At 45.1% G+C, this 26,750-nt stretch overlaps 1 protein-coding gene across 4 annotated transcripts in view; it reads right to left on the bottom strand.

Annotated features, from left to right (window-relative positions):
- phf3 (PHD finger protein 3) overlaps positions 1 to 26,750 on the bottom strand; it is a 142,399-nt gene that overhangs the window by 14,280 nt on the left and 101,369 nt on the right. For all 4 annotated transcript variants that reach the window (XM_070884866.1, XM_070884865.1, XM_070884868.1 and 1 more), the window contains 2 exons: positions 14,981 to 15,128; positions 13,118 to 13,207 (listed from right to left, as the gene is read on the bottom strand). In XM_070884866.1, coding sequence (XP_070740967.1) covers positions 13,118 to 13,207; positions 14,981 to 15,128 — 238 coding nt within the window. The remainder of the gene's footprint in view (positions 1 to 13,117; positions 13,208 to 14,980; positions 15,129 to 26,750) is intronic.

Below are 26,750 nucleotides of genomic sequence, written 5' to 3' on the forward strand. Positions count from 1 at the left end.
CAAAGCTTAGCCCATTCGCTTAACCTATCTAATCTCTTTGCAGCCTCTCTGTGTCCTCTACACAACCCGCTTTCCCACTAATCTTTGTGTCATCTGCAAATTTTGTTACACTACACTCTGTCCCCTCTTCCAGGTCATCTATGTATATTGTAAACAGTTGTGGTCCCAGCACCGATCCCTGTGGCACACCACTAACCACCGATTTCCAACCCGAAAAGGACCCATTTATCCCGACTCTCTGCTTTATGTTAGCCAGCCAATTCTCTATCCATGCTAATACATTTCCACTGACTCCGCGTACCTTTATCTTCTTCAGTAACCTTTTGTGTGGCACCTTATCGAATGCCTTTTGAAAATCTAAATACACCACATCCATCGGTACACCTCTATCCACCATGCTCGTTATATCCTCAAAGGTGTTTCCCACTGAACTGCCTCCAAGCTGATGGGGACGTTCCGTCGGTATCATCATGCAGCAACCAAGCAGGGAAAGAAGCATGACCTTCCGTGCATCTTAGGAGGTTAAAAAATCTTTGGAAAAAGTACTTGCCCCTAAAATTAAATTAGCCACATTTTAATGCACTTTCAATGTCATCCTTCTTATTGTCTCGCCTGTTACTTTTTCTAAATGTTCTAATTTCAAACTAAATGAAATGCCTTCTCCAAATCAAGCTTTTGTTTGTTACTACCAACTTCAATTGATAGTTGCATCTTTAAATTGTTGTTGGCATTGTTAAACCAGTAATTCCAGCGAAGTAACAGCTATCTTTAATTGTTCAACAATCTGCATTAAATTTTCATTAAAATGCTCGAAAGAGCTTATTTCAAACCTAATGCAGTGAGTTAGTGTACCACAAAGTGACAGGGCAACGATCTTTGTCTGTGATTTACCACGTGGCATGCTGCAAACCTTTGCGCAGCTGAAGATGACGAAATCAGAGGGCATATCACATTACCCATCTAACATGCATTCCCCGACAGTCAGAGTACACAGTGTTCTTGGCTGAAACTTTCAAGCAAGTCAACTGCCCATCTCCTTAGCTAAACATGTTGCAGGAGAAAGCTGGAAGAGACAAGAAACCAGATAAAAATTGGGAATTAAAAAAAATAAAATTTCAATGTAAGTGGCTCAACGTTCTTTTGGGGGTGTGAGGTGGGGTGATGGGAAGAGAAACACTTTCTACTTTTTGCATCTAGATCCCAGATCAGGTAAACCAACCTCATGCATTAATCTCCAATTTTACTTTGCCTGCAAGAGTGTGGATTTTTTTCATTTCACTGATCAAATATTCTAAATATCTATACTGAATGACACTGTATATCTAGTGACAAGTTACGCCCAATCATTTGCAGTTTTGTATCATAACCACTCAAAATTGGCTTCGGCCTGACCAAACCAATTTCACGTAGGGATATTTGAACCAGTTGAGACTGGGAACAGTCATCTGTGCGAATTTGATTCAAAACCCCAGGGATGAACTAAAGTGTGCTAACTAATGTACCACCCAGTACAGGTTGTACCTCTCCAGTCCAAGACTCTTCGGTCGGCAACAGCCCCGGCAGGGGTTCGCGACCCGCGCTGTGACCTGGAGCTGACTGGTCTTCTCCCCGCTGCCTCCAGTGTTCCCTCCTTGGCTGGGTCGGCGCGGAGAGGGAGCGAAGAGCGTGGTGGTTGACTGAGGCGACCAAGCTGGGCCTGAGAAATGCTGCGCAGTAGGCTTCCGTGCAGCGCATGCGCAGAACGCGGCCGGGTCGTTGTCAACAGCGTTATCGGCAGTACCCGGTTTAAATAAACACCAAGATCCCCTCGCCTGACACCCGGTCGAGCCCTCACCTCCTCTCTGACCCAGCAGTGCTCCCGCCCGCTCTGCAATGCCGTCCACCCCCTCGTTCCGTACCTATGGGAACCCACGGCTCCTCCTGATCCTGACCCCATTTTCAGGCATGACGGCTGTGAAGCGGTTCCCGTCGACATGGAGAAATCATTCGCCAATTTCATGTGTAAAAAGGATTTCCATCTGGCCTTCAAGTCCAACATCAAAAAGGTGAGCGGCAGCTTGGGGCAGGTATGGTTGGGAGGGGGCAGCAACGATGACTCTGGGCCCGAGGGCCGCCCGCCCGCTCACCGGCGTTTGTGCCCCAGGTCTGTGGCAGCTTTCAGCCTGTTTTGCTTTAGTTGATGTCTACACTGTTTGGAGGAATCGGCTTTCATGGGCACTCAAGTGATTTATCGCGAATAGGGACTGTGCAAAGACAGCATTCAGCCTTTCCCTGTTACCTTTCTTACTCTCCATACTCTTCAAAAAATTACTCAATTTGATGAACACAACGTTAAAAAAAAATAAAGGATAACATTGTTATAATAACATATTATTCTACAAACCAGATATTCAACATGGTCTCCCCGCAGTTTTACAGTCAATCACTTGTCAGTTGGCCTCTAGGGCATTGCTGATAACGCTAGGGTCAGCGTCACCTCCTGTCGTCTGGAAAATTCTCTGATATGGTACCGGTCAGGTCCCAAGGTTGCCGGACTGGAGAGGTACAACTGTATGGATAGGCTATTCTTAATTAAATTATAAGCCACAAGACTAAAGCTTCAGTAATTTATCAGCACAACCACAACTATTACAACAAACTCCCAACATCTATTCTTACTATTTAAAGTTTAAAAAAAACAACTTTGGACAACAGATATGGGAAATATGGTTGAGATTAATAAGTGTGGGTGTATGAGTGATAAAGATTATTTGACCTGTATATAAAACGTGATTGACAAATTTCAGAAACAAATTACAGACAACTGCACAGAAACTGGATTTGGATTTTGAAGTTGTATGCATTTGTGCTCCCATATTCATTGCTGTAAAATTGTAGCTCAGAGGCAATCTGTGAACATACATTTGACTTCACTCTGTATGGAGATCCACTTCCACGAAATAAATGATTGGATGGAACGATTGGTTCATAAATGTCACTGGAGCAAATCAGTGAGGTATATTAAGTGCAAAGAATTTCATCCTGTTGACATTTAGGATTAAGTAGTAATTCAAAGATAGTTTCCCCTTTGCCCTGATTCTATAATACTTTTCCTCTTCTCTCCTCTCCAATTCCCCTCTGAAGTATTTAAGCACTATCTCTGAGTACCATTGCACTGTATATTCGGTACAAGTTTATTTGGTGGTTAAAAAACATGCTAGTTTCCTGGTCTATGTGATCCTTGCCGGCCCTTTGAACCTCTAACCAACAGCGGTAAACAAGCTGGTCACATTTGCTTTTCACTAGGAATCAGAAGAGCTTCCTCTATGCTGGCACCATTTTCTTCCCATCTATGTGTATGCCCGGTATTGTCACCATAGAATATTTGCAACGGTTGTTCCTTATCTCATTAACTCATGGCCATCTACAGAAAAGCCCTTTCAAAAGGTCTCAGACATTCCCTCCTGTGAAGTGATGGCAAACCGGCATTCTTAATGGCAAAAGTACGATGCCATTGGAAACAATTACACGGTTAAGCAAATCTCTAGAACATTGCAAATATTTCTGAGGCAAATCCCTAGTTCATTCACATTGAAAACATCCTGTGTAGTGTGCTGCCACAGCCAGTCCAAGTCAGATAGATTTTAACTCAGTCATCAGCAGACTTATCCACATCCTTGCCTGTTATTTGAGTTGTTCTGTAGAAATGTTATACTGGTTTTTCCAACTATTATGTAAAAGTTGTTAACAAGCTGCTTTGCCCTTTCCACCAATATTAGGGTATTAAGAAAAATATCTCCCAGCAAATTTTTGGGCTTTGTGCAAAATAATATCTTTGGTTCAACATCATCAGTTCAACAATATCAATAAGCAGATCTCATGTCCCCGATGATCCAGGGAACTTCTTTTACTGCCCAGAATCTAAATAATAGTGCTATCCTGGAATTGTGTCAGAGATCCTTTGTTCAGTGTACCAGCTCTTGAAATATTATACATGCTGCAATGTGTATTCTTTCTTTTGACTCGAAAGCATGTTGTCAAAATGAGCAACAGCTTCAAACCAACAACTGGCTTATTTTATATTAAATACTGGAATGGGCAGTATACCATTTTTTGGAGTGAGAACAGTCAATTTTCCAACTTGGTCATAAAAAGCAATAAATATGCAACTTACTAACTTCGAACGTTGGCTCAACTCCTCTAACTTAGCCCTACTGAAGCCAACTGACCTAGACTTTTAAAACGTGCTAGACACTTTCTTACTGCTGCTGTGAGCCCACAGTTGGCGAGAGAGAGAGATGGTTGAACGTAAGTGCTCACGATACCTCGGCACCTGCATTATGTCTTTGAAATGGGTGGTAGTCAAAATCATCACTGAGTGAAATGCCTAAACTATGGTGTATGAGCACAAGGCTCCCAACTGTCTGCCTGAGGCAAGCTCCCAACTGTGCGAATGGAATGTAACTCTATCCCTGGTCCCTCAGACTTCCCAGAGTGCCCCACTCACAAAGGCCTGAAATGGTTGAGTTTGCACCCAACAATCCTATCTTTATTTATTAATGAACACTTCAAATCACTTTGGTGAGCAGCCTGGTTTCAAGCCCCTGACTTATTGTTGTGAAAAAAAATGATGAATTTAACTGTACAATATTAGGGATGAACTTCCATGCGAACTCTCCTGCTCATCGGCTGTAGCACCGGAATAACTCAGGAAACCCAGAAAAATGATGCAACCCGCTTTAACAAAGTGGCAGCAGATGAGCAGGAGAACCCCTGTGGAAATCTATCCCCATTATGGTTAAAATTCCCGTTCAGGCAACACATGGAACATCTAAATTGTTAGGGAGAGACGTTCGCCTTCATTTTCGGCGGTAGAGCTGCTTTTGGAAGAGAAACCGCCCGGCGAAAGTTTCCCCTTACTTTTTAAGTAGAACAGCCCACATTTCAAAAAGACCACCGGGGAGCAAACCGCCCACATGCACCTGTGTGCACCGCCGAGAAAAGCGGCAGGGGCGAAGTTTGGCCTCAACAGAAGCCCGTACAGATCGCCGAGGAAACCGCCCATGGGAAGCAGCCTGGAACAGGGCGGTAGGTGAGTACCCTGCAAAGAAAGCCAAGTTAACATTTTTTTTTTTAAATATATTTTTTTTAATTCTAAAACGGCGATTACATTTAAAACTATCTTGGGAAAGTTTAACTTTTTTTTTAAAAAGTGAAAAAATATTTTTTTGAGTTTCCTCCTCCCCCGCCTCCCTAGGCCCTACTGCAGCCTTGGACTAAATTTTAAATACTTACCGTCCATTCAGGTAAGAATCATCCGTTTTCCCTAGTTTCAGCTTTAACCGCCGAGAATCTTCTCGTCGGGCGGTATTTCTTGCCTCATTAATGGAAATTTTCGTCGGCGTTAATTGTAGAAGCTTAGCTGTCTTTTCTGGGTGGCAATCGAGCGGTGAGGGCTTTGGGGAAAGTCTAGCCCATAGTCTCTTTCAATGGAATGGACAAACCAGCAATAATGTGCAGCCTCAATGGCCGCTGTATGAGTGGCATAATTTCAAGCTTCCATGAGCCTGCAGAATTGAAACTGGGAGATCCCAACAGCCCCTCATTAATTTCCCAGCAGTTATCTTTCATTTTAAGAAAGTCTCTGAACAAAAGTTCAAATGGCCCAGTCTTTGCAGTGATGTGCGTTGTCACAGTCGTCTTAGGTAATCCTTGCCACTGGACCAAGACCTAGCTCTGTGAAGCCCGTGTGGTGGCTGATGTGCAATGGCCACTCCATGTTAAAAAAATCCACGCACAGGCATCTTCCACTCTTAAGGATGTAGTTCGGGTCCTTCATTGAAACACCTGTGAACTCATCCTTTTTTGGCGTGAAAGCAAGTCATCCTCGTTTTGAGGGACCGCCTATGACTGACTGACTGACTGACTGACCACAACTGCAATTGTGAGTAAATGCCCTGCAGTGCTGCCTCCTTCCTCAAGTTTTCATTTAATTGATGGTTTCTGCGATTCAGTGAAATAATGAACCACTGTGTTCAAAATGTGGGGAATGGATTGGGAATTTGTGCCTTGATTACAGTAAGCCAAGAAACTGGTTTGCAGCTTTCACTGAGAGGGAGATGGAATGTGATCCCCAAATATTGCTAAAAGTCACAGAATTCCAATTCAGTCACTTTAAATAGATGAGCCTGATTAGAGTATAGCAGCATTTTCTTTGCATATTAGATTCCCATTTTCATGAAAAGAAACAAAATTGCAGAATGTGATCCCAAAATGCCGATAAAAATCCAAGCATCCCTTTTATTCACAACCTTTATTCATTTATGGGAGGTGAGCATCGCTGGCATTGTCCATCCCTAATTACCCTTCTTGAACCGCTGCAGTCAGCGAGGTGAAAATACTCCCACAGTGCTGTTTGGGAGGGAGTTCCAGGATTTTGACCCGGTGACGATAAAGGAACGGTGATATATTTCCAAGTCAGGATGGTGTGTGACTTGGAGGGGAACTTGCAGGTGATGGTGTTCCCATGTACCTGCTGCCCTTGTCCTTCAAAGTGGTAGAGGTCGCGGGTTTGGGAGGTGCTGCCGATGAAGCCTTGGCAAGTTGCTGCAGTGCATCTTGTAGATGGTACACATTGCAGCCACGGTGCGCTGGTGGTGGAGGGAGTGAATGTTTAAGGTGGTGGATGGGGTGCCAATCAAACAGGCTGCTTTGTCCTGGATGGTATCGAGCTTCTTCAGTGTTGTTGGAGCTGCACTCATCCAGGCAAGTAGAGAGTATTCCATCACACTCATGACTTGTGCCTTGTAGGTGGCGGGTAGGCTTTGGGGAATCACTCGTCCCAGAATACCCAGCCTCTTATCTGCTCTATTAGCCACAGTATTTATGTGGCTGGTCCAGTTAAATTTCTGCTCAATGGTGACCCCCAGGATGTTGATGGTGGGGGATTTGGCAATGGTAATCCCATTGAATGTTATGGGGAGATCTCACCTAGACTCTCTGGTTGGAGATAGTCATTGCCTGGCACTTGCATGCCGTGAATGTTACTTGCCATTTATCTGCCCAAGCATGTCGTCCAGGTCTTGCTGCATGCGCACAGACTGCTACATTACCTGAGAAGATGTGATGGAACTAAACACTTTGCAATTATCAGCAAGTATCCCCACTTCTGACCTTGAGGGAGGAAAGGTCATTGATGAAGCAGTTGAAGATGGTTGGGCCTAATACGCTGTCCTGAGGAACAACTGCAGCGATGGCCTGGAGCCGAGATGATTGGCCTCCAACAACCACAACCATCTTCCTTTGTGCGAGGTATGACTCCACCAGCCAGTGGAGTTTTTCACTGATTACCATTGACTTAAATTTTACTAGGGCTCCTTGATGCCACACTCAATCAAATGCTGCCTTAATGTCAAGGACAGTCATTCTCACCTCACCTCTAGAATTCAGTTCTCTTGTCTATGTTTGGACTGAGGCTGTAATGAGGTCTGGAGCCAAGTGGTTCTGGCAGAATCCCAAAGTGAGCAGGTGATTGGTAAATGCCGCTTAATAGCACTTTATTGATGATTGAGAGTAAGCTGATGGGGCAGTAATTGGCCGGATTGGAATTGTCCCACTTTTTGTGTACAGGACATACCGGGGAAATTTTTCTCTTCGTTGGGTAGATTCCAGTGTTGCAGCTGTACAGGAGCAGTTTGACGAGAGGCGCAGCTAATTCTGGAGCATCAGCATTACAGCAAGGATGTTGTTGGGGCCCAAAGCCTATACTGTATCCAGTGCGCTCAGCTGTAAACCAATGGCCCTGACAAAAAATGGTGTTCTCTGTAGCACTGAGAGGCAGAATATTCAGAGAGGGAGATGGAAGGGGTGTGTAAATGGTGATAATTTGCTCATTTGGTGAAAACATTTCAGGAGAGAGCATTACCTTTACGACCATTATTTTCTAATTTAGCAGCTTATAGGTAATATAACAGGATTTCTTACTATGTTTTTTTACCTAGTCACTTACATTTGTCACTAACCTGACAAGGAATTAGCACTACAAATGTCCTCACAACTAATGAGAGCTAGAGGTAATTGCTTTCCTGTTTCTGTATACACTGCCAGAATTTTGTTCTCACAACTGCGAAGAAAACCACTGATCCCTTCAAACCACTGATCCCTTCCGCAACCATATCCCTACCCCACATGTATTTAATTCTGCACAAGTTGATCTTACGTTATTTATTTTGTTTGCATGTGGAATTTAATTTGGGTGCTTTCAATTCACACTTCTGCTGCATTTTATTTTCATCTCTCGAGTTCTCCCTGTGTCGTGTAACATTTCCGAGGTAAAGGCTGAACTGGGTCTACATTGGGTTCCTCGCCTATGATGCTCTACGGTGGTTGTTCGGAGATGCACGGTGGCTCACACTTCCATTTTTCTCATTATGAAGAGGCAACTAGCTCCCGTTCAGCACCGCTACGTGACAGGACTGCAAGAGCAGGTACTTGGGAAATTCCACCCATAAGATATGCTACAGCTCGTCATTGTTTCACCACAAGTTCCACCCTTTTAAATTTTATTCTAGAAGCCACTTGATCTCCTAGCCTGTTCAATATATTAAAAGTAAATACAGAATAATTAATTTACGAGTAATTTGCTAATGGCGACAGCTTACAAATTTACAATATGTCTTCAGGTCATTAGAGCCAAAATTAGCTGTATAGCTATAGTTTAAAAACCCCTGGAAATTATACAAAAGAAAAACGAGCACTCTTTTTAAAACTGCAATTCAAACGCTGGGTTCTGTTAGTATTCTTAAACTGCTTTTGCTTCACTCCCATGATTAATGACAGTAGCCTCATTGTTGTCTTGTAATTTAATGTCACCTCTGTATTATCTACATTTGGCTTGCACATTGAAAATGAAAAGGAGAGTTCCTTTTAGCAATAAACTGAGGAGGGTTTTACAAATTAGTGCTCATGACACATATCTGTGCGTGATGAAAGCAAATATTGGGAAGTTCAAATGTGGAAGTCAGTCCGTCTCCTGCAATTTGCCATCTATTAAAATTAATGGATGAAAAATCAAGCAGGGCAGGCTGACATCCTCGCCCAAATTCCAGACAAGAGCTCCTGTCACACTAAGCACTGTACCAGGAATACCAATTCATAAATCTACCCTCTAATTCTTCATATCGCTAGCAAACTGTTCTCGGAAACGCTAATACAAGAATCAATCTACCAAAATTCCCTGGATTCTGCCGAGGTCCCAGCGGACTGGAAAACCGCAAATGTAATGTCCCAATTTAAGAAAGGAGGGAGACAGAAAACAAGAAACTATAGACCAGTTAGCCGAACATATGTCATTGGGAAAATGCTGGAGTCCATTATTAAGGAAGTAGTAGTAGGCACCGCCATCGAAAGGCCACGTTAGTGAATTGAAGAGGATTAACTGTGATTGAAAGGCTACATTAGAGGGAGCAGCGTGAGGCAGCCCGGCCTGGAAATCGGCGCGGTCCCAGCCTGCAAGACCATCAGCAGGCCGGGGCTATCAGAGGGAGCAGCGTGCGGCGGCATACCACTGCAGGAGGGCGACGGCTGCGAAGTCCAGTCGCTGATTGCAGTGCAGGCAGGCACAGCAGGAGGGCTGAAGGAACGGCAAGAGTTTGTAGAAGGAAGTGATCAGGGCCCAGGAGAAGCGTGAGTCTGAGGCCCAGAAGAGGCGAGGGCCCAGGGGCAGCACGGGCCAGCCCACGCTGCGATATGTGTATGCGCTCAGTCCGTGCAGCAGAGCTGGTCTCCAGTCATCTTGGTTAATCCTTGCCACTGTACCAAGACTTAGCGCTGTCAAGCCCGTGTGGTGGCTGGTGTGCAACGGCCACCACGTTAGAAAAATCCACGCACAGGCATCTTCCACCCTCCAAGATGTAGTTCGGGATCTGGAATATTAGGTCCTTCATTGGAACACCTGTGAACTCATTCCTTTTTGGCGTGGAAGCAAGTCATCCTCGCTTCGAGGGACTGCCGATGATGATGAGTAGCAGGACATTTAGAAAATCATAATACAGTCAAGCAGAGTCAGCATGGTTTTATGAAAGGGAAATCATGTTTCACGAATTTTCTAGAGTTCTTTGAGAATGTAATGAGCAGGGTGGATAAAGAGGAACCAGTAGATGTCATGTATTTGGATTTCCAGAAGGCATTCAATAAGGTGCCACATAAAAGGTTACTGCATAAGATAAGAGCTCACACGGTCGGGGGTAATATATTAGCATGGCTAGACAACTGGCTAACTAACAGAAAACAGAGAGGACTGAGCGCATACACATATCGCAGTGTGGGCTGGCCCGTGCTGCCCCTGGGCCCTCGTCTCTTCTGGGCCTCAGACTCACGCTTCTCCTGGGCCCTGATCACTTCCTTCTACAAACTCTTGCCGTTCCTTCAGCCCTCCTGCTGTGCCTGCCCGCACTGCAATCAGCGACTGGACTCTCTGTTCATAGAGACATAGAAACATAGAAACATAGAAAATAGGTGCAGGAGTAGGCCATTCGACCCTTCGAGCCTGCACCACCATTCAGTAAGATCATGGCTGATCATTCACCTCAGTACCCTTTTCCTGCTTTCTCTCCATACCCCCTTGATCCCTTTAGCCGCAAGGGCCACATCTAACTCCCTTCTGAATATATCTAACGGACTGGCATCAACAACTCCCTGCGCTAGAGAATTCCACAGGTTCACAGTTCTCTGAGTGAAGAAGTTACTCCTCATCTCGGTCTTAAATGGCTTACCCCTTATCCTTAGACTGTGACTCCAGGTTCTGGACTTTCCCAACATCGGGAACATTCTTCCTGCATCTAACCTGTCCGATCCCGTCAGAATTTTATATGTTTCTATGAGATTCCCTCTCAATCTTCTAAACTCCAGTGAATACAAGCCCAGTCGATCCAGTCTCTCCTCATATGTCAATCCTGCCATCCCTGGAATCAGTCTGGTGAATCTTCACTGCACTCCCTCAATAGCGAGAACGTCCTTCCTCACATTAGGAGACCAAAACTGAACACAATATTCCAGGTGAGGCCTCGCCCTGTACAACTGCAGTAAGACCTCCCTGCTCCTATACTCAAATCCCCTAGCTGTGAAGGCCAAAATGCCATTTGCTTTCTTCACCGCCTGCTGTACCTGCATGCCAACTTTCAATGACTAATGTACCATGACAGCCAGGTCTCGTTGCACCTCCCCTTTTCCTAATCTGCCGCCATTCAGATAATATTCTGCCTTCATGTTTTTGCCACCAAAGTGGATAACCTCACATTTATCCACATTATACTGCATCTGCCATGCATTTGCCCACTCACCTAACCTGTCCAAGTCACCCTGCAGCCTCTGAGCATCTTCCTCACAGCTCACACCACCACCCAGCTTAGTGTCATCTGCAAATTTGGAGATATTACACTCAATTCCTTCATCTAAATCATTAATGTATAATGTAAATAGCTGGGGTCCCAACACTGAACCCTGCGGCACCCCATTAATCACTGCCTGCCATTCTGAAAAGGACCCATTTATTCCGACTCTCTGCTTCCTGTCTGCCAACCAGTTCTCTATCCACGTCAGTACATTACCCCCAATACCATGTGCTTTAATTTTGCACACCAATTTCTTGTGCGGGACCTTGTCAAAAGCCTTTTGAAAGTCCAAATACACCACATCCACTGGTTTCTCCCTTGTCCACTCTACCAGTTACATCCTCAAAAAATTCTAGAAGATTTGTGAAGCATGATTTCCCTTTTATAAATCCATGCTGACTTGGACCGATCCTGTCACTGCTTTCCAAATGCGCTGCTATTTCATCTTTAATAATTGATTCCAACATTTTCCCCACTACCGACGTCAGACTAACCGGTCTATAACTCCCCCTTTTCCCTCTCCCTCCTTTTTTTAAAAAGTGCCATTATATTAGCTACCCTCCAGTCCATAGGAACTTATCCAGAGTCGATAGACTGTTGGAAAATGATCACCAATGCATCCACTATTTCTAGGGCCACTTCCTCAAGTACTCTGGGATGCAGACTATCAGGCCATTTTCAGCTTGGCAAACAATAACTAGTGGGGTGCCACAGGGATCAGTGCTGGGGCCTCACTATTTACAATCTATATTAATGACTTGGATGAAGGGACCGAGTGTAATGTAGCCAAATTTGCTGATGATACAAAGTGGGAAAGGAAGTTGTGATGAGGACACAAAGAATCTGCAAAAGAGCTAAGTGAGTGGACAAACATTTGGCAGATGGGAGTATAATGTGGGAAAATGTGAGGTTATCCACTTTGGTAGGAAAAATAAAAAAGCAAATAATGTTTTAAATTGGGAGAGATTACAAAATGCTGAGGTGCAGAGGGATCTGGGGGGTTCTTGTACATGAAACACAAAATGTTAGCATGCAGGTACATCAAGGAATTCGGAAGGCAAATGGAATGTTGGCCGTTATTTGCAAGGTGGATGAAGTATAAAAGTAGGGAAGTCCTGCTACAACTGTACAGTGCGATAGTGAGACCACAACTGGATACAGTTTTGGTCTCCTTATTTAAGAAGGGATATGCTTGCTTTGGAGGCAGTTCAGAGAAGGTTCACTCGATTGATTCCTAAGATGAAGGAACTTATGAGTTTAGAAGAATGAGGGGTGATCTTATTGAAATGTGTAAGATTCTGAGGGGGCTTGACAGGGTAGATGCAGAGAGGATGCTTCCCCTCATGGGGGAATCTGGAACCAGGGGGCATAGTTTCAGAATAAGGGGTCGCCCATTTAGAACGTAGATGAGGAGGAATTTCTTCTCTCAGAGGGTCATGAATCTGTGGAATTCTCTACCCCAGAGAGCTGTAGAGGCTGGGTCATTGAATATATTTAAGATGTAGACAGATAGATTTTTGAACGATAAGGGAGTCAAGGATTACGGGGAACCGGGGCAGGGAAATGGAGTTGAGGCCAATATCAGATCAGCCATGACCTTATTGAATGGCAGAGCAGTCTCGAGGGGCCAAATGGCCTACTCCTACTTCTTATGTTCTTATGAACCCGTACATTTTATTTCACAACTTTAACATTTTTAGACAATCATGTTCTGGATTACTGCATTCAAGTCCACTTTCAGGGCATACCTTAGTTCCTGAAGCTTTTATCTTGTCCACATAGTCCCAAACCATCTGAGGAGGAATCCTACCTCCTACTTGTATAGTATCTGGCAAATCCTTTTGGGAGAAAAATGATGTAGTGCATTAATTAAACCATGTATAAAACATACAGCAATTTTCAAGCTTATTAGTTCTCCTTGCCTTTGCAATGATTTTTCTCTCCTGCAGTAGGTCACGGTGTTTATCAGTCCCTTGGACAAGCAGATAATGATCTCCCAGGTTCCTGATAATAGCACTCCTTGCCAAAAAGATTATGATTTCCCCCTCCCGTTGGGAAAGCCCCTCACCAGCACCTTCCACTGACAAAGTGGGCTACATTTTAAAGAGGCAACGAGGAAAACATGGGCAGAAACTTTCACTGGTTGACTGTATTTCTCATTTTTTCTTTCTCCCACTGGGCTTTGCAACACTATGCATTTCACAAGGCTGAGAAACACAGCTGTTTTTTCCCAGACCATCACTAATGCTGTTCTACAATTAGTTAAATGAAAATAAGATTTCACTTTCTATTTTATGGCAAAGTGCCTGATCTCGGATTTGTCACATGCAGTACTTTTCTCCCTCAATAATGTTCACCCCCTGCCCCCCAATGATGTTGACTCCTTACTGGGATCCAGCACCACAAGATACAGACCAAGAAGATCAGCTGTGATGCCCCCTAATCCCTGCTACAGTCAAATAGCCTCACTACTGAAGCTCATATATGAATAATAGCCATCTGGGTGAGGTACTTTAAAGCAACTGGCACCCCCTGAACTGTATTCTAACAAGAAGTTAACACCTTCTGACAACTGATGAAAAAAACAATGACTATGGGCCCAAATTTTCCCACGAGTTGTACTGTTTTTTTTGATGTGACTTGATTTTTCTGGTGTATCTTTTTAATTTGCACCAGTGTAAGTGAGTTTGTTAGGTCAGTTTTTTTCTCCCCAAAAGGGGGCGTTCCCAGCCACTTACACCATTTATGTCAATTTGGCCAGAAAGAAGTTGAACTAAACTAACTTAGGGCATGTATGTGTCCACTTTTGTCCGCACAGAAAAACCTTACAGTTAAGGAATCGGCGCAAGTAACTACCTTTAAAGTACCACCAAGCACCAAACAAAGTACAAAGTGATAAGCAATTAATTAACAAAAATAGAAGGAACCCTGCACCTAAAGCACCAAGACCAAAGTAAGAAGCAACCAATACACACCTAAAAAATAGAAGGAACCCTGCACCCAAAGCACCAAAATCAATCAGTAAATAACAAATAAAAAATAGAAATACTACCTTAGGGAACGCAACGGGCCGCTGATGAGACAGCCCATTTGGCCAGGGCTAGGGACGGCCTGCTTCGGCCCCTCCCAGAAAGCCTGCAGCGCGTTTGCAGAAACGGCCTGCCAGGGGCTACTGCACACACGCGCAGACTCTAGCACGCATGTGCTGAGGTCCCGGCACTCCGTCCTCAATCCATTGGGCCACGCTGCGCCACGACGGAGGAGAGGCTGGGGAGCGGTCAAATTATGGAGATCGAGTGAGGGCGCCAGAAAAGGAGGTTAGGGAAATTTGGGCCCTATAACTCTGTAGTGACAACATAAATACAATTTGCTTCTACCATTCATCAAATCAATTTAGCAACCATTTTCATTTTATCACAGCAAAAATTAGAGCCATCTTAATTATTATACAAGACGATCAAACTGAACGAAACAATCTACTGGTTGCGGAGCTGTATTTTATTCCAATAAACACTCAGATAGAATAATGAAAATGTACAGGCTTTGAAATACTGCAAAAAAACTTAACTGTATTTGTAAAGTTAAAATGGGACACAAAATAGGAACAGCACCTCTGTTAGGTGATCCGCTGAGCCAGAGACTGGATAAGCTTTGGTAACAAACTTTGCCACGCTAGGCATATTGATAAATCCCTTCCACAGAGAATCCAGTCGAGCCAGAAACCTTGATTCATCTTCTGCAATATCTTGTGCATCTGACCTGAATTTAAAAGATAATGCATGGAACTCAAATTTAATTCGCTTAAACCAGGAATACTCATACATTTTAAAACAAAGATCATGTTACATTTTCACACACTGTCTCATATGTTTTTGGGAACAACTTGCATTTATAAACCACTTTGAATGTGGAAAAACACACCAAGGCACTTTAAAGAGGAAAAATAAACATGAAAAGACACCGAGTGATAGAAGTGAGACGAAAGTTTGTCAAAAGATGGATTTTGAGGTTTAGAAAATGTTTACAGCGCAGGTCATTCAGTCCATCACATCTGTGCTAGCTCTTTGCGAGAGCAATCCATAGCGAATTGCACTGACCGGTTCTCTCCCCTTGGCCTGCATTTTCCGCTGCTTCAAAATGTTTATCTACGTATCCCTTTAAAGATAAGATGGTGTCTGCCTCAACTGCTCCCTGTGGCAAGGCATTCCATACTCCAACAAGGCAATTTCTCCTAACATTGCTCCCCACTCAAAGTGATATGTGTCGCTGACTCCCCAGCCACAGGAAATAGTTTTGGGTGGTCAGGAGTTGAGCAGGAGGTGAGTCTCACAAATATTTAGTTTAGAACGGGTGGAGATGAGCTGAAAGGGTGAGTACAGAAGATCATGGAATCAGGGGAAGGGCAAGTCAGGGGTTGGGCAGTGGTCAGGGACAGGGTGGAAAGAGGAACAGAAGTGACAGCAGAAGCAGCAACAACTTGTCCCAAGGCGCTTCACAGGAGTATTATGCGATAAAAATTTGACACCAGGCCGCACAAGTAGAAATTAGTGCAGGTGACCAAAAGCTTGGTCAAAGAGGTATGTTTTAAGGAGCGTCGAAGGAGGAAAGAGAGGTAGAGAGGTTTAGGCAAGGAGTTCCAGAACTTGGGGCCTAGGCAACAGAAGGCACGGCCACCAATGGTTGAGCAATTATAATCAGGGATGCTCAGGAGGGCAGAGGAGCACAGACATCTTGGGGGGGTTTCAGGGCTGGAGGAGATTACAGAATTAGGAAGGGGCGAAGCCATGGAGGGATTTGAAAATAAGGATGAGAATTTTGAAATCGAGGCATCAGCAAGCAGAGGGGTGATGGGTGAGCGAGACTTAGTGCGAGTTAGGACACGAGCTGCTGAGTTTTAAATCACCTCTCGTTTATGTAGGGTAGAATGTGGGAAGCCAGCCAGGAGTACGTGGAATAGTCAAGTCTAGAGGTAAAGGCATGGATAGGGCTTCAGCAGCTAATGCAAGGGCGGAGATGGGTGAAGTTACGGAGGTGGAAATAGGTCTTACTTATGCTGCGGATATGTGGTCAAAAACTAATTTCAGGATCAAATATGACACCAAGGTTGCGAACAGTCTGGTTCAGCCTCAGACAGAAGTTGGGTAGAGGGATGGAGTCAGTGGTTAGGGCTTCGGAAACAATGGCTTTGGTTTTCCCAATATTCAATTGGAGAAAATTTCTGCTCATCCAGAACTGGATGTTGGACAAACAGCTGCATGACTCAATCTTAGAGACAATGGGCTAGATTTTATTGTAGCTGGGCACCTAATGGTGCCTGCTATTAGTCTTGCCCCTGCACCCTTCAGCTCAAAACATTTCTGCCCACGAAGTTGTTGAAAGTGCGAGCCGATAACAGCGCAGAGAGAGAAACAGGACAACCGGGACCCGAGTGAACAGGGCAACCAACATCGTTAACCAATGAGATTGAGGACTCAATTTTCCCCAATGCTGTTTTTTGGGGTATTTCAAGAATTACGTCTTTTTTTTTGGCCCCGACTATGCCAAAAAAATAACTTGCAAGTTTTCCCGGTCTAATTTTTGAAATTGGCACCACGCAGCCTGTCCTTTAGCTTCGGGGGGGGGGGGGTGAAGCCTAATATCTGCGCCGAAAAAATGATGCTGCCTCTTCTGCGCATGAGCGAAAAAAAAGTTTTATACGTGACTGCTATGGGCGCACATGCCCAGTACACACCTCCTGGTCTGCAATCGCCCATTTTTAAAGAGTCAGTTGTGTGAGAGAACTTTAATTCTCAGTGGAAAAATCGGAGCTGCAATATGCAATGCAGCGCAAGGACCAAGAATTTCTCACAGGACATAGAAACATAGAAAACATAGAAAATAGGTGCAGGAGCAGGCCATTCAGCCCTTCTAGCCTGCACCGCCATTCAATGAGTTCATGGCTGAACATGAAACTTCAGTACCCCCTTCCTGCTTTCTCGCCATAACCCTTGATCCCCCGAGTAGTAAGGACTTCATCTAACTCCCTTTTGAATATATTTAGTGAATTGGCCTCAACTACTTTCTGTGGTAGAGAATTCCACAGGTTCACCACTCTCTGGGTGAAGAAGTTTCTCCTCATCTCGGTCCTAAATGGCTTACCCCTTATCCTCAGACTGTGACCCCTGGTTCTGGACTTCCCCAACATTGGGAACATTCTTTCTGCATCTAACCTGTCTAAACCCGTCAGAATTTTAAACGTTTCTATGAGGTCCCCTCTCATTCTTCTGAACTCCAGTGAATACAAGCCCAATTGATCCAATCTTTCTTGATAGGTCAGTCCCGCCATCCCGGGAATCAGTCTGGTGAACCTTCGCTGCACTCCCTCAATAGCAAGAATGTCCTTCCTCAAGTTAGGAGACCAAAACTGTACACAATACTCCAGGTGTGGCCTCACCAAGGCCCTGTACAACTGTAGCAACACCTCCCTGCCCCTGTATTCAAATCCCCTCGCTATGAAGGCCAACATGCCATTTGCTTTCTTAACCGCCTGCTGTACCTGCATGCCAACCTTCAATGACTGATGTACCATGACACCCAGGTCTCGTTGCACCTTCCCTTTTCCTAATCTGTCACCATTCAGATAATAGTCTGTCTCTCTGTTTTTACCACCAAAGTGGATAACCTCACATTTATCCACATTATACTTCATCTGCCATGCATTTGCCCACTCACCTAACCTATCCAAGTCACTCTGCAGCCTAATAGCATCCTCCTCGCAGCTCACACTGCCACCCAACTTAGTATCATCCGCAAATTTGGAGATACTGCATTTAATCCCCTCGTCTAAATCATTAATGTACAATGTAAACAGCTGGGGCCCCAGCACAGAACCTTGCGGCACTCCACTAGTCACTGCCTGCCATTCTGAAAAGTACCCGTTTACTCCTACTCTTTGCTTCCTGTCTGACAACCAGTTCTCAATCCACGTCAGCACACTACCCCAATCCCATGTGCTTTAACTTTGCACATTAATCTCTTGTGTGGGACCTTGTCGAAAGCCTTCTGAAAGTCCAAATATACCACATCAACTGGTTCTCCTTTGTCCACTTTACTGGAAACATCCTCAAAAAATTCCAGAAGATTTGTCAAGCATGATTTCCCTTTCACAAATCCATGCTGACTTGGACCTATCATGTCACCATTTTCCAGATGCACTGCTATGACATCCTTAATAATTGATTCCATCATTTTACCCACTACTGAGGTCAGGCTGACCGGTCTATAATTCCCTGTTTTCTCTCTCCCTCCTTTTTTAAAAAGTGGGGTTACATTGGCTACCCTCCACTCCATAGGAACTGATCCAGAGTCAATGGAATGTTGGAAAATGACTGTCAATGCATCCGCTATTTCCAAGGCCACCTCCTTAAGTACTCTAGGATGCAGGCCATCAGGCCCTGGGGATTTATCTGCCTTCAATCCCATCAATTTCCCCAACACAATTTCCCGACTAATAAAGATTTCCCTCAGTTCCTCTTCCTTACTAGACCCTCTGACCCCTTTTATATCCGGAAGGTTGTTTGTATCCTCTTTAGTGAATACCGAACCAAAGTACTTGTTCAATTGATTCGCCATTTCTTTGTTCCCCGTTATGACTTCCCCTGATTCTGACTGCAGGGGACCTACGTTTGTCTTCACCAACCTTTTTCTCTTTACATACCTATAGAAACTTTTGCAATCCGCCTTAATGTTCCCTGCAAGCTTCTTCTCGTACTCCATTTTCCCTGTCCTAATCAAACCCTTTGTCCTCCTCTGCTGAGTTCTAAATTTCTCCCAGTCCCCAGGTTCGCTGCTATTTCTGGCCAATTTGTATGCCACTTCCTTGGCTTTAATACTATCCCTGATTTCCCTAGATAGCCACGGTTGAGCCACCTTCCCCTTTTTATTTTTACGCCAGACAGGAATGTACAATTGTTGTACTTCATCCATGCGGTCTCTAAATGTCTGCCATTGCCCATCCACAGTCAACCCCCTAAGTATCATTCGCCAATCTATCCTAGCCAATTCACGCCTCATACCTTCAAAGTTACCCTTCTTTAAGTTCTGGACCATGGTCTCTGAAATTACTGTTTCATTCTCCATCCTAATGCAGAATTCCACCATATTATGGTCACTCTTCCCCAAGGGGCCTCGCACAATGAGATTGCTAATTAATCCTCTCTCATTACACAACACCCAGTCTAAGATGGCCTCCCCCCTAGTTGGTTCCTCAACATATTGGTCTAGAAAACCATCCCTTATGCACTCCAGGAAATCCTCCTCCACCGTATTGCTTCCAGTTTGGCTAGCCCAATCTATGTGCATATTAAAGTCACCCATTATAACTGCTACACCTTTATTGCATGCACCCCTAATTTCCTGTTTGATGCCCTCCCCAACATCCCTATTACTGTTTGGAGGTCTGTACACAACTCCTACTAACGTTTTTTGCCCTTTGGTGTTCTGCAGCTCTACCCATATAGATTCCACATCATCCAAGCTAATGTCTTTCCTAACTATTGCATTAATCTCCTCTTTAACCAGCAATGCTACCCCACCTCCTTTTCCTTTTATTCTATCCTTCCTGAATGTTGAATACCCCTGAATGTTGAGTTCCCAGCCCTGATCATCCTGGAGCCACGTCTCCGTAATCCCAATCACATCATATTTGTTAACATCTATTTGCACAATTAATTCATCCACCTTATTGCGGATACTCCTTGCATTAAGACACAAAGCCTTCAGGCTTGTTTTATTAACACCCTTTGTCCTTTTAGAATTTTGCTGTACAGTGGCCCTTTTTGTTCTTTGCCTTCGGTTTCTCTGCCCTACACTTTTCCTCATCTCCTTTCTGTCTTTTGCTTTTGGCTCCTTTTTGTTTCCCTCTGTCTCCCTGCATTGGTTCCCATCCCCCTGCCATATTAGTTTAAATCCTCCCCAACAGCACTAGCAAACACTCCCCCTAGGACATTGGTTCCAGTCCTGCCCAGGTGCAGACCGTCCGGTTTGTACTGGTCCCACCTCCCCCAGAACCGGTCCCAATGCCCCAGGAATTTGAATCCCTCCCTGCTGCACCACTGCTCAAGCCACGTATTCATCTGCGCTATCCTGCGATTCCTACTCTGACTATCACGTGGCACTGGTAGCAATCCCGAGATTACTACTTTTGAGGTCCTACTTTTTAAATTTAGCTCCTAGCTCCTTAAATTCGTTTCGTAGGACCTCATCCCTTTTTTTGCCTATGTCGTTGGTACCAATGTGCACCACGACAACTGGCTGTTCTCCCTCCCATTTCAGAATGTCCTGCACCCGCTCCGAGACATCCTTGACCCTTGCACCAGGGAGGCAACATACCATCCTGGAGTCTCGGTTGCGGCCGCAGAAACGCCTATCTATTCCCCTCACAATTGAATCCCCTATCACTATCGCTCTCCCACTCTTTTTCTTGCCCTCCTGTGCAGCAGAGCCAGCCACGGTGCCATGAACTTGGCTGCTGCTGCCCTCCCCTGATGAGTCATTCCCCTCAACAGTACCCAAAGCGGTGTATCTGTTTTGCAGGGGGATGACCGCAGGGGACCCCTGCACTACCTTCCTTGTGGAGGCACTAGTTACTGTATTTGAGGCTAGATGACACGAGCTGGACATCAACAGAGGTCGCATAAAAGTTTCACCAAAAGAAAGGAAGAAACGTTGGAACCAACTTGCAGAAGATGACAGTGCAATGGTGACCACCCCGAGGTCTGGAGGCCAGTGCTAAAAGAAGTGGCAGGACCTTGGTCAAGTAATTAGTGTAAGTAATATTTACATTTATTCACTGGAACTGCAATTGTAAATGTGACCATCTGTATATCCCACCCAGCAGAAAGACACCCTCTCTAAAAAGTTATATTTTCATCTTTGCAGAGGAAGGTGAAACACAACAAAAGAGAAAGAACTCAAACCGGAAAAGGCCTGGCAAATCTGCACCCACTGACAAACTTGGAAGAGAGGGTCGTTGCTTTGATGGGTCCTGCCTGGAGAAAAGCAACCACCACTGCGCAAGCTGGGCCCACACTCGAGGGAGAGTGCAAGTCCTGCAAATTCCACATTCTGGCTTTGCTAAAAGTCAAGTACTGCGCGGGCTAGCCATGCTTCGGTTCATGGGGATGTCTCCGGCAGCTACGCTTCGGTTGATGCAATGTGCTATCATTCACCGTGGTCCTTCAAATCAGCCTGCTGCCTGCGCTGTGTGAGCCTACTCATGCCACCCACCCTGCCCCCTCCTCTGCTGCTAACCATTTGTCTGTTCTGTTATATTTTGCAGAACTTGAGGCCAACCCTGATGAGGCAGAAGCCGAAGCAGAAGGTGATTCAGATGTGGACAAGCCTGAAGAGGAGAACATCTTCCAATCCCACCTTCCAGACCAAGAGCATGGGTGAGGGGGAGGGGTAGGGGGAGGATGAAGCCCCCACTGTTGTACTCACTCTGGAGGAGGTGTTGATGCCACCATTGAGGTGCCAGCCCCTTTCTTGAGTGGTACGAGTGTTGGGACATTCCATGGTTTCACACAGTCTGAGGCTGCGGGTTCCAGTGGGGTGCAGCAAGGCACACCCAGGGCCCCACCATCCGAGGCTGCGGGTTCCAGTGGGATGCAGCAAGCCATACGCAGGGCCCCACCGTCCAAGGCTGCGGGTCCCAGTGGGGTGCAGCAAGCCACGCCCAGGGTGAGGAAGGGGGGGGGGGGGGGGGAAGGAGAGCTCAAACATCACTCTCCTGAGGTGGAGGATCCAAAAAATGTGGTTCAGATGATGGCAATGAGTGCGGAGAGCACTGACCTTACACGATCACTCCTGGACACCATCAGTGGGGTGGCTGATGAGGTATCGGGAGGAGTAACAACATGCTCACGAGAAATGGGAACACTGTCCGGGCTGATGAGGGAGGGAATGTCGCAGATAGCTGATGCGCTGTCGATGAACATGAGGGAGGGAATGTTGCAGGTAATTGAGACACTGTCATGGCACGAGGGAGGAAATGTCAGAGTTAGCTGCTGCAATAAGGTAACACGCCCAGACCCTGCACCCATTGATGGAATCAACTGCCATTCCCACTCTAATCCCCAGATCATCCTCTGAAGAGGCCCAAGCCAGGCCTTCCACATTACCGCCTGCCCACGCCCCCCCTCAAGAAGTGCGCATTACCCGAGATGCTCCAAAGAATAAGCTTGCTACCAACCCGAGAAATGCTGCGCCACCGCCTGCGAGCACAAAGACCAAGTGCAGTGGGCGATCTTAGAGTAAGGCGGAGGAGAGATGGGTGCAGCCTTTTTTTGCTGCTGTTGTTGTTATTATTGATATTACTGTTGTAACTGTTCTCAAATTAAAAGTTTTTTGTAAGTGATGTAAATTTAGAAGTTTAAAAGTTTGTAAGTGATTTTAAAGTTTATAAGTGATCTTAACTGAAAACTTTAAAGTTTGATACAAGAATAATTTTATTAAAGTTAAGTACAAACAAATATTAAACTTTTGAATAAAATATATTTTAAATTATAACTGAATCATTTCCAACATTTGTTCCATTATTAACACAACTTTTTAAATTAAAGAATCATTTCCATTATTTGTTCCATTAACAAAACACAACATTACGGAACAGGTCCAAACAGTAAACATGGTCCATTTGGAATAGTTGCCGCTGAGCCTTCAGGCAGCAAAGCGTTCACAGATGAGCTGCTGGCGCATGGCTCGAGTAATCGTGCTCCGGGTTCAGGTAGTTGCATGGCTTCCTCGTCCTCCTCCTCCTCATCATCTGCATCTTCCTTCTCATCATCAGCCACTCTCACCTCAGGTGGGTCTTCTACTACCAGCTGCTGCTGCCTCATGATGACTAAGTTATGCAGCATGCAGCACACAACAGTGAACTGATCGATAGTCTCAGGGAGTATTGCAAGTAGCCTCCGGAATGGTCCCGGCATCGGAAACGCTGCTTCAAGATGCCAATGGTCCTCTCTATTATGCTGCGCACCGCAATGTGCGACATGTTGCATTTCCGGTCAGTTTCCGTCCGGGTTACGCGTAGGGGCGCCATGAGCCTGGTGGCGAGGTCGTACCCGTTGTCTCCCAGCAGCTAGCTCTGCCCTTCTGGCTGTTGCTGAAACATGGCAGATATAGCACTCTCGTGTAGGATGAACGCATCATGGATGCTTCCTAGGGTATCTCACATCAACTACCATGATGAGATGCATGTCGTTACAGACGAGCTGCGCATTCACGGAGTAGAAGCCTTTCCTGTTCCTGTACATCTCGGAATCCTCCAAAGGTGCTTGCAAGGCGATGTGGGTACAATCAATACAGCCCTGTACCTTTGGGCAGCCAGCAATCCTGGAGAAGCCCACAGCCCTGTCACGCATTGCCTGGGCGGTCATGGGGAACTTTATGTAGACATTCCTCCGGGCATATAGTGCAGCAGTCACCTGCCGAATGCAGATATGTGTTGCATGTTGAGAAATCGCGCACATTTCCCCAGTTGTGGCCTGGAATGATCCAGATGCATAAAGTGAAAGTGCAGCTGTAATCTTTACTTTAACTGACAAAGCAGTCCACCTGACGCTTCTCAGGTGCAGATCTGCTATTACGAACTCACAGATCTCGGTTACAACTTATTTCCAACCTTCTCATAAAGTCTGCATCACTCAGGTGTAGGTATGGACACCTGTTTCGATATGCCCGATGTGGGTAAGGCCTCTTGCCCATCATCCTACGTGCTCTGAGGTTCCTCATTCGATGATGTCTAAGAAAACCGCAAATGCAACGCCTCTATTTAAAAAGGAGGCAGACAGAAAGCAGGAAACTACAGACCAATTAGCCTAACATCTGTGATTGGGAAAATACTGGAGTCCATTATTAAGGAAGCAGTAGCAGAACATTTGGAAAAGCATAATTCGGTCAGGCAGAGTCAGCATGGATTTAAGATGTTTGACAAATTTGCTGGAATTCTTTGAGGATGTAATGAACAAGGTGGATAAAGAGGAACCAGTGGATGTGGTGTATTTGGACTTCCAGAAGGCATTCGTTAAGGTGCCACATAAAAGTTTACTGCACAAGATAAAAGTTCACGGGGTTGGTGATAATATATTAGCATGGAGAGAGGATTGGTTAACTAACAGAAAACAGAGAATCAAAATAAATGAGTAATTTTCAGGTTGGCAAAGTAACTAGTGGGGTGCCGCATGGAGTGTGCTGGGGCCTAACTATTTACAATCTATATTAATGACTTGGATGAAGGGACCGAGTGTAATGTAGTCAAGTGTGCTGATGATACAAAGATGGGAAAGCAAATTGTGAGGAGGACACAAAAAATCTGCAAAAGGATATAGAAAGGCTAAGTGAGTGGGAAAAAATTTGGCAGATGGAGTATAATGTGTGGAATGTGTGAGGTTATCCACTTTGGCAGTAAAAATAGAAAAGCAAATTATAATTTAAATGGAGAAAAGTTACAAAATGCTGCAGTACAGAGGGACCTGGGGGTCCTTGTGCATGAAACAAAAAGTTAGTATGCAAGTAATCAGGAAGGCAAATGGAATGTTGGCCTTTATTGCAAGGGGGATGTAGTATAAAAGCAGAGAAGTCCTGTTACAACTATACAGGGTATTGGTGAGGCCACGCCTGGAGTACTGCATACAGTTGATGTCATGTATCTTACATTATTATATATAACTGTATCCTAACATGCTATACATGACAGTAATAAGATATGACCTGTAGCCACCAGCATACCTTACCACCAGGGGTGCACTTGCAAGAGACAGGTATATAAGGGCAGGTCTCAGCAAGTGCAGCATTCCAGAGCTGTGAAATAAAGGTGCAGGTCCAGAGTGACCTTGACTTCACTACATGCCTCGTGTGAATCTGTACTGAAGGGACAGGACTTTACAGTTTTGAACTCCGAATTTAAGGAAGGATATACTTGCATTGGAGGCTGTTCAGAGAAGGTTCACTAGGTTGATTCCGGAGATGAGGGGGTTGACTTATGAAGATAGGTTGAGAAGGTTGGGCCCAACTCATTGGAGTTCAGAAGAATGAGAGGTGATCTTATCGAAACATAAGAAAATGAGGGGGCTCGACAAGGTGGATGCGGGAAGATATTTCCACTCAAAGGGGAAACTAAAACTAGGGAACATAGTCTCAGAATAAGGCGCTGCCCATTTAAAACTGAGATGAGGAGGAATTTCTTCTCTCTGCCAGTTGTAAATCTATGTAATTCTCTGCCGCAGAGAGCTGTGGAGGCTGGGTCATTGAATATATTTAAGGCAGAGACAGATTTTTGAGCGATAAGGGAGTAAAGGGTTTTGGGGAGTGGGCAGGGAAGTGGAGCCGATTCCATGATCAGATCAGCCATGATCTTATTAAATGGCGGAGCAGGCTCGAGGGACCTAATAGCCTACTCTTGCTTCCATTTCTTATATTCTTAGGCTCAATCTTCTCCTCCGCAGCACCATCATGCAGAAAGCTTGCAAGAGGTATGGTACTGTCAATATTACCCCCATAATTGTAGCTTTGCAAGCAACTCAAAACAGCAGGCCAAAGCACTCAAACCTTCTTTCCTCTCTCTCTTGCCACGGTCGACACCCTAGTTCGAACCACACCCTGGTCTGCGCATGCGCAATAGGCTTGATTAGAACGGGAAGCTAGGCATTCAATGAAGACAATGAATTCGAATGCAATTGTTTAATTTTAGATTTTTTTTCAAAGTACCACCCCATCACTGACCGAGCGTCTCCTCACCGGGCTTGAGGTTCGGCCAGCAGAATCGCTCCCTCGCCCGGACACAGGGGCTCGGCTTCTCATCCCTTCAGTTCGGCTTCCACCCCACCCCCAGACTTCTTTTGAAGCTGCTCTATGGCTAAAGGGTTCTCATTCCTTCAGTTCGACTTCCACCCACTCCCCCCAGACTTCTTTTGAAGCCGAGCCCCAAGTCTCTGTGTCTGGGCAAGGGACCGATTCTGCTGGCCGACACGCCGACACTCAAGACCGGTGAGGAGACGTGCGGGTGGTGGCGTGGCACTTTGAAAGAAAATCAAAAATTAAAGAATTGCATTAGAATTCATTGCCCCTATGACGCAAAAAAAACTAACATTAAAAAAAATCATATCTAACTGAGTTTCGCTGGCGCAGAAACTTTGGGGAAACTGGGAGATTTAATTTACGCCAATAAAAGCGGCCAGGCCAAAAAACGGCGCAGATAACTGGGGAAAATTGAGCCTTTAAGGATTGGGAAATAAACAGGAGAAGCACTGAGAAGGAGGGTGAATTAAAGGGGTGAATTCAATGTCAAATCAGGTACAGAAAGAGAGAGGGGGGAAAAGAAAGATTGGAGATCACGGGGGG

The sequence above is a fragment of the Pristiophorus japonicus genome, chromosome 7 (genome assembly GCF_044704955.1).
Source record: "Pristiophorus japonicus isolate sPriJap1 chromosome 7, sPriJap1.hap1, whole genome shotgun sequence".
Taxonomy (NCBI): Eukaryota; Metazoa; Chordata; class Chondrichthyes; family Pristiophoridae; genus Pristiophorus; species Pristiophorus japonicus.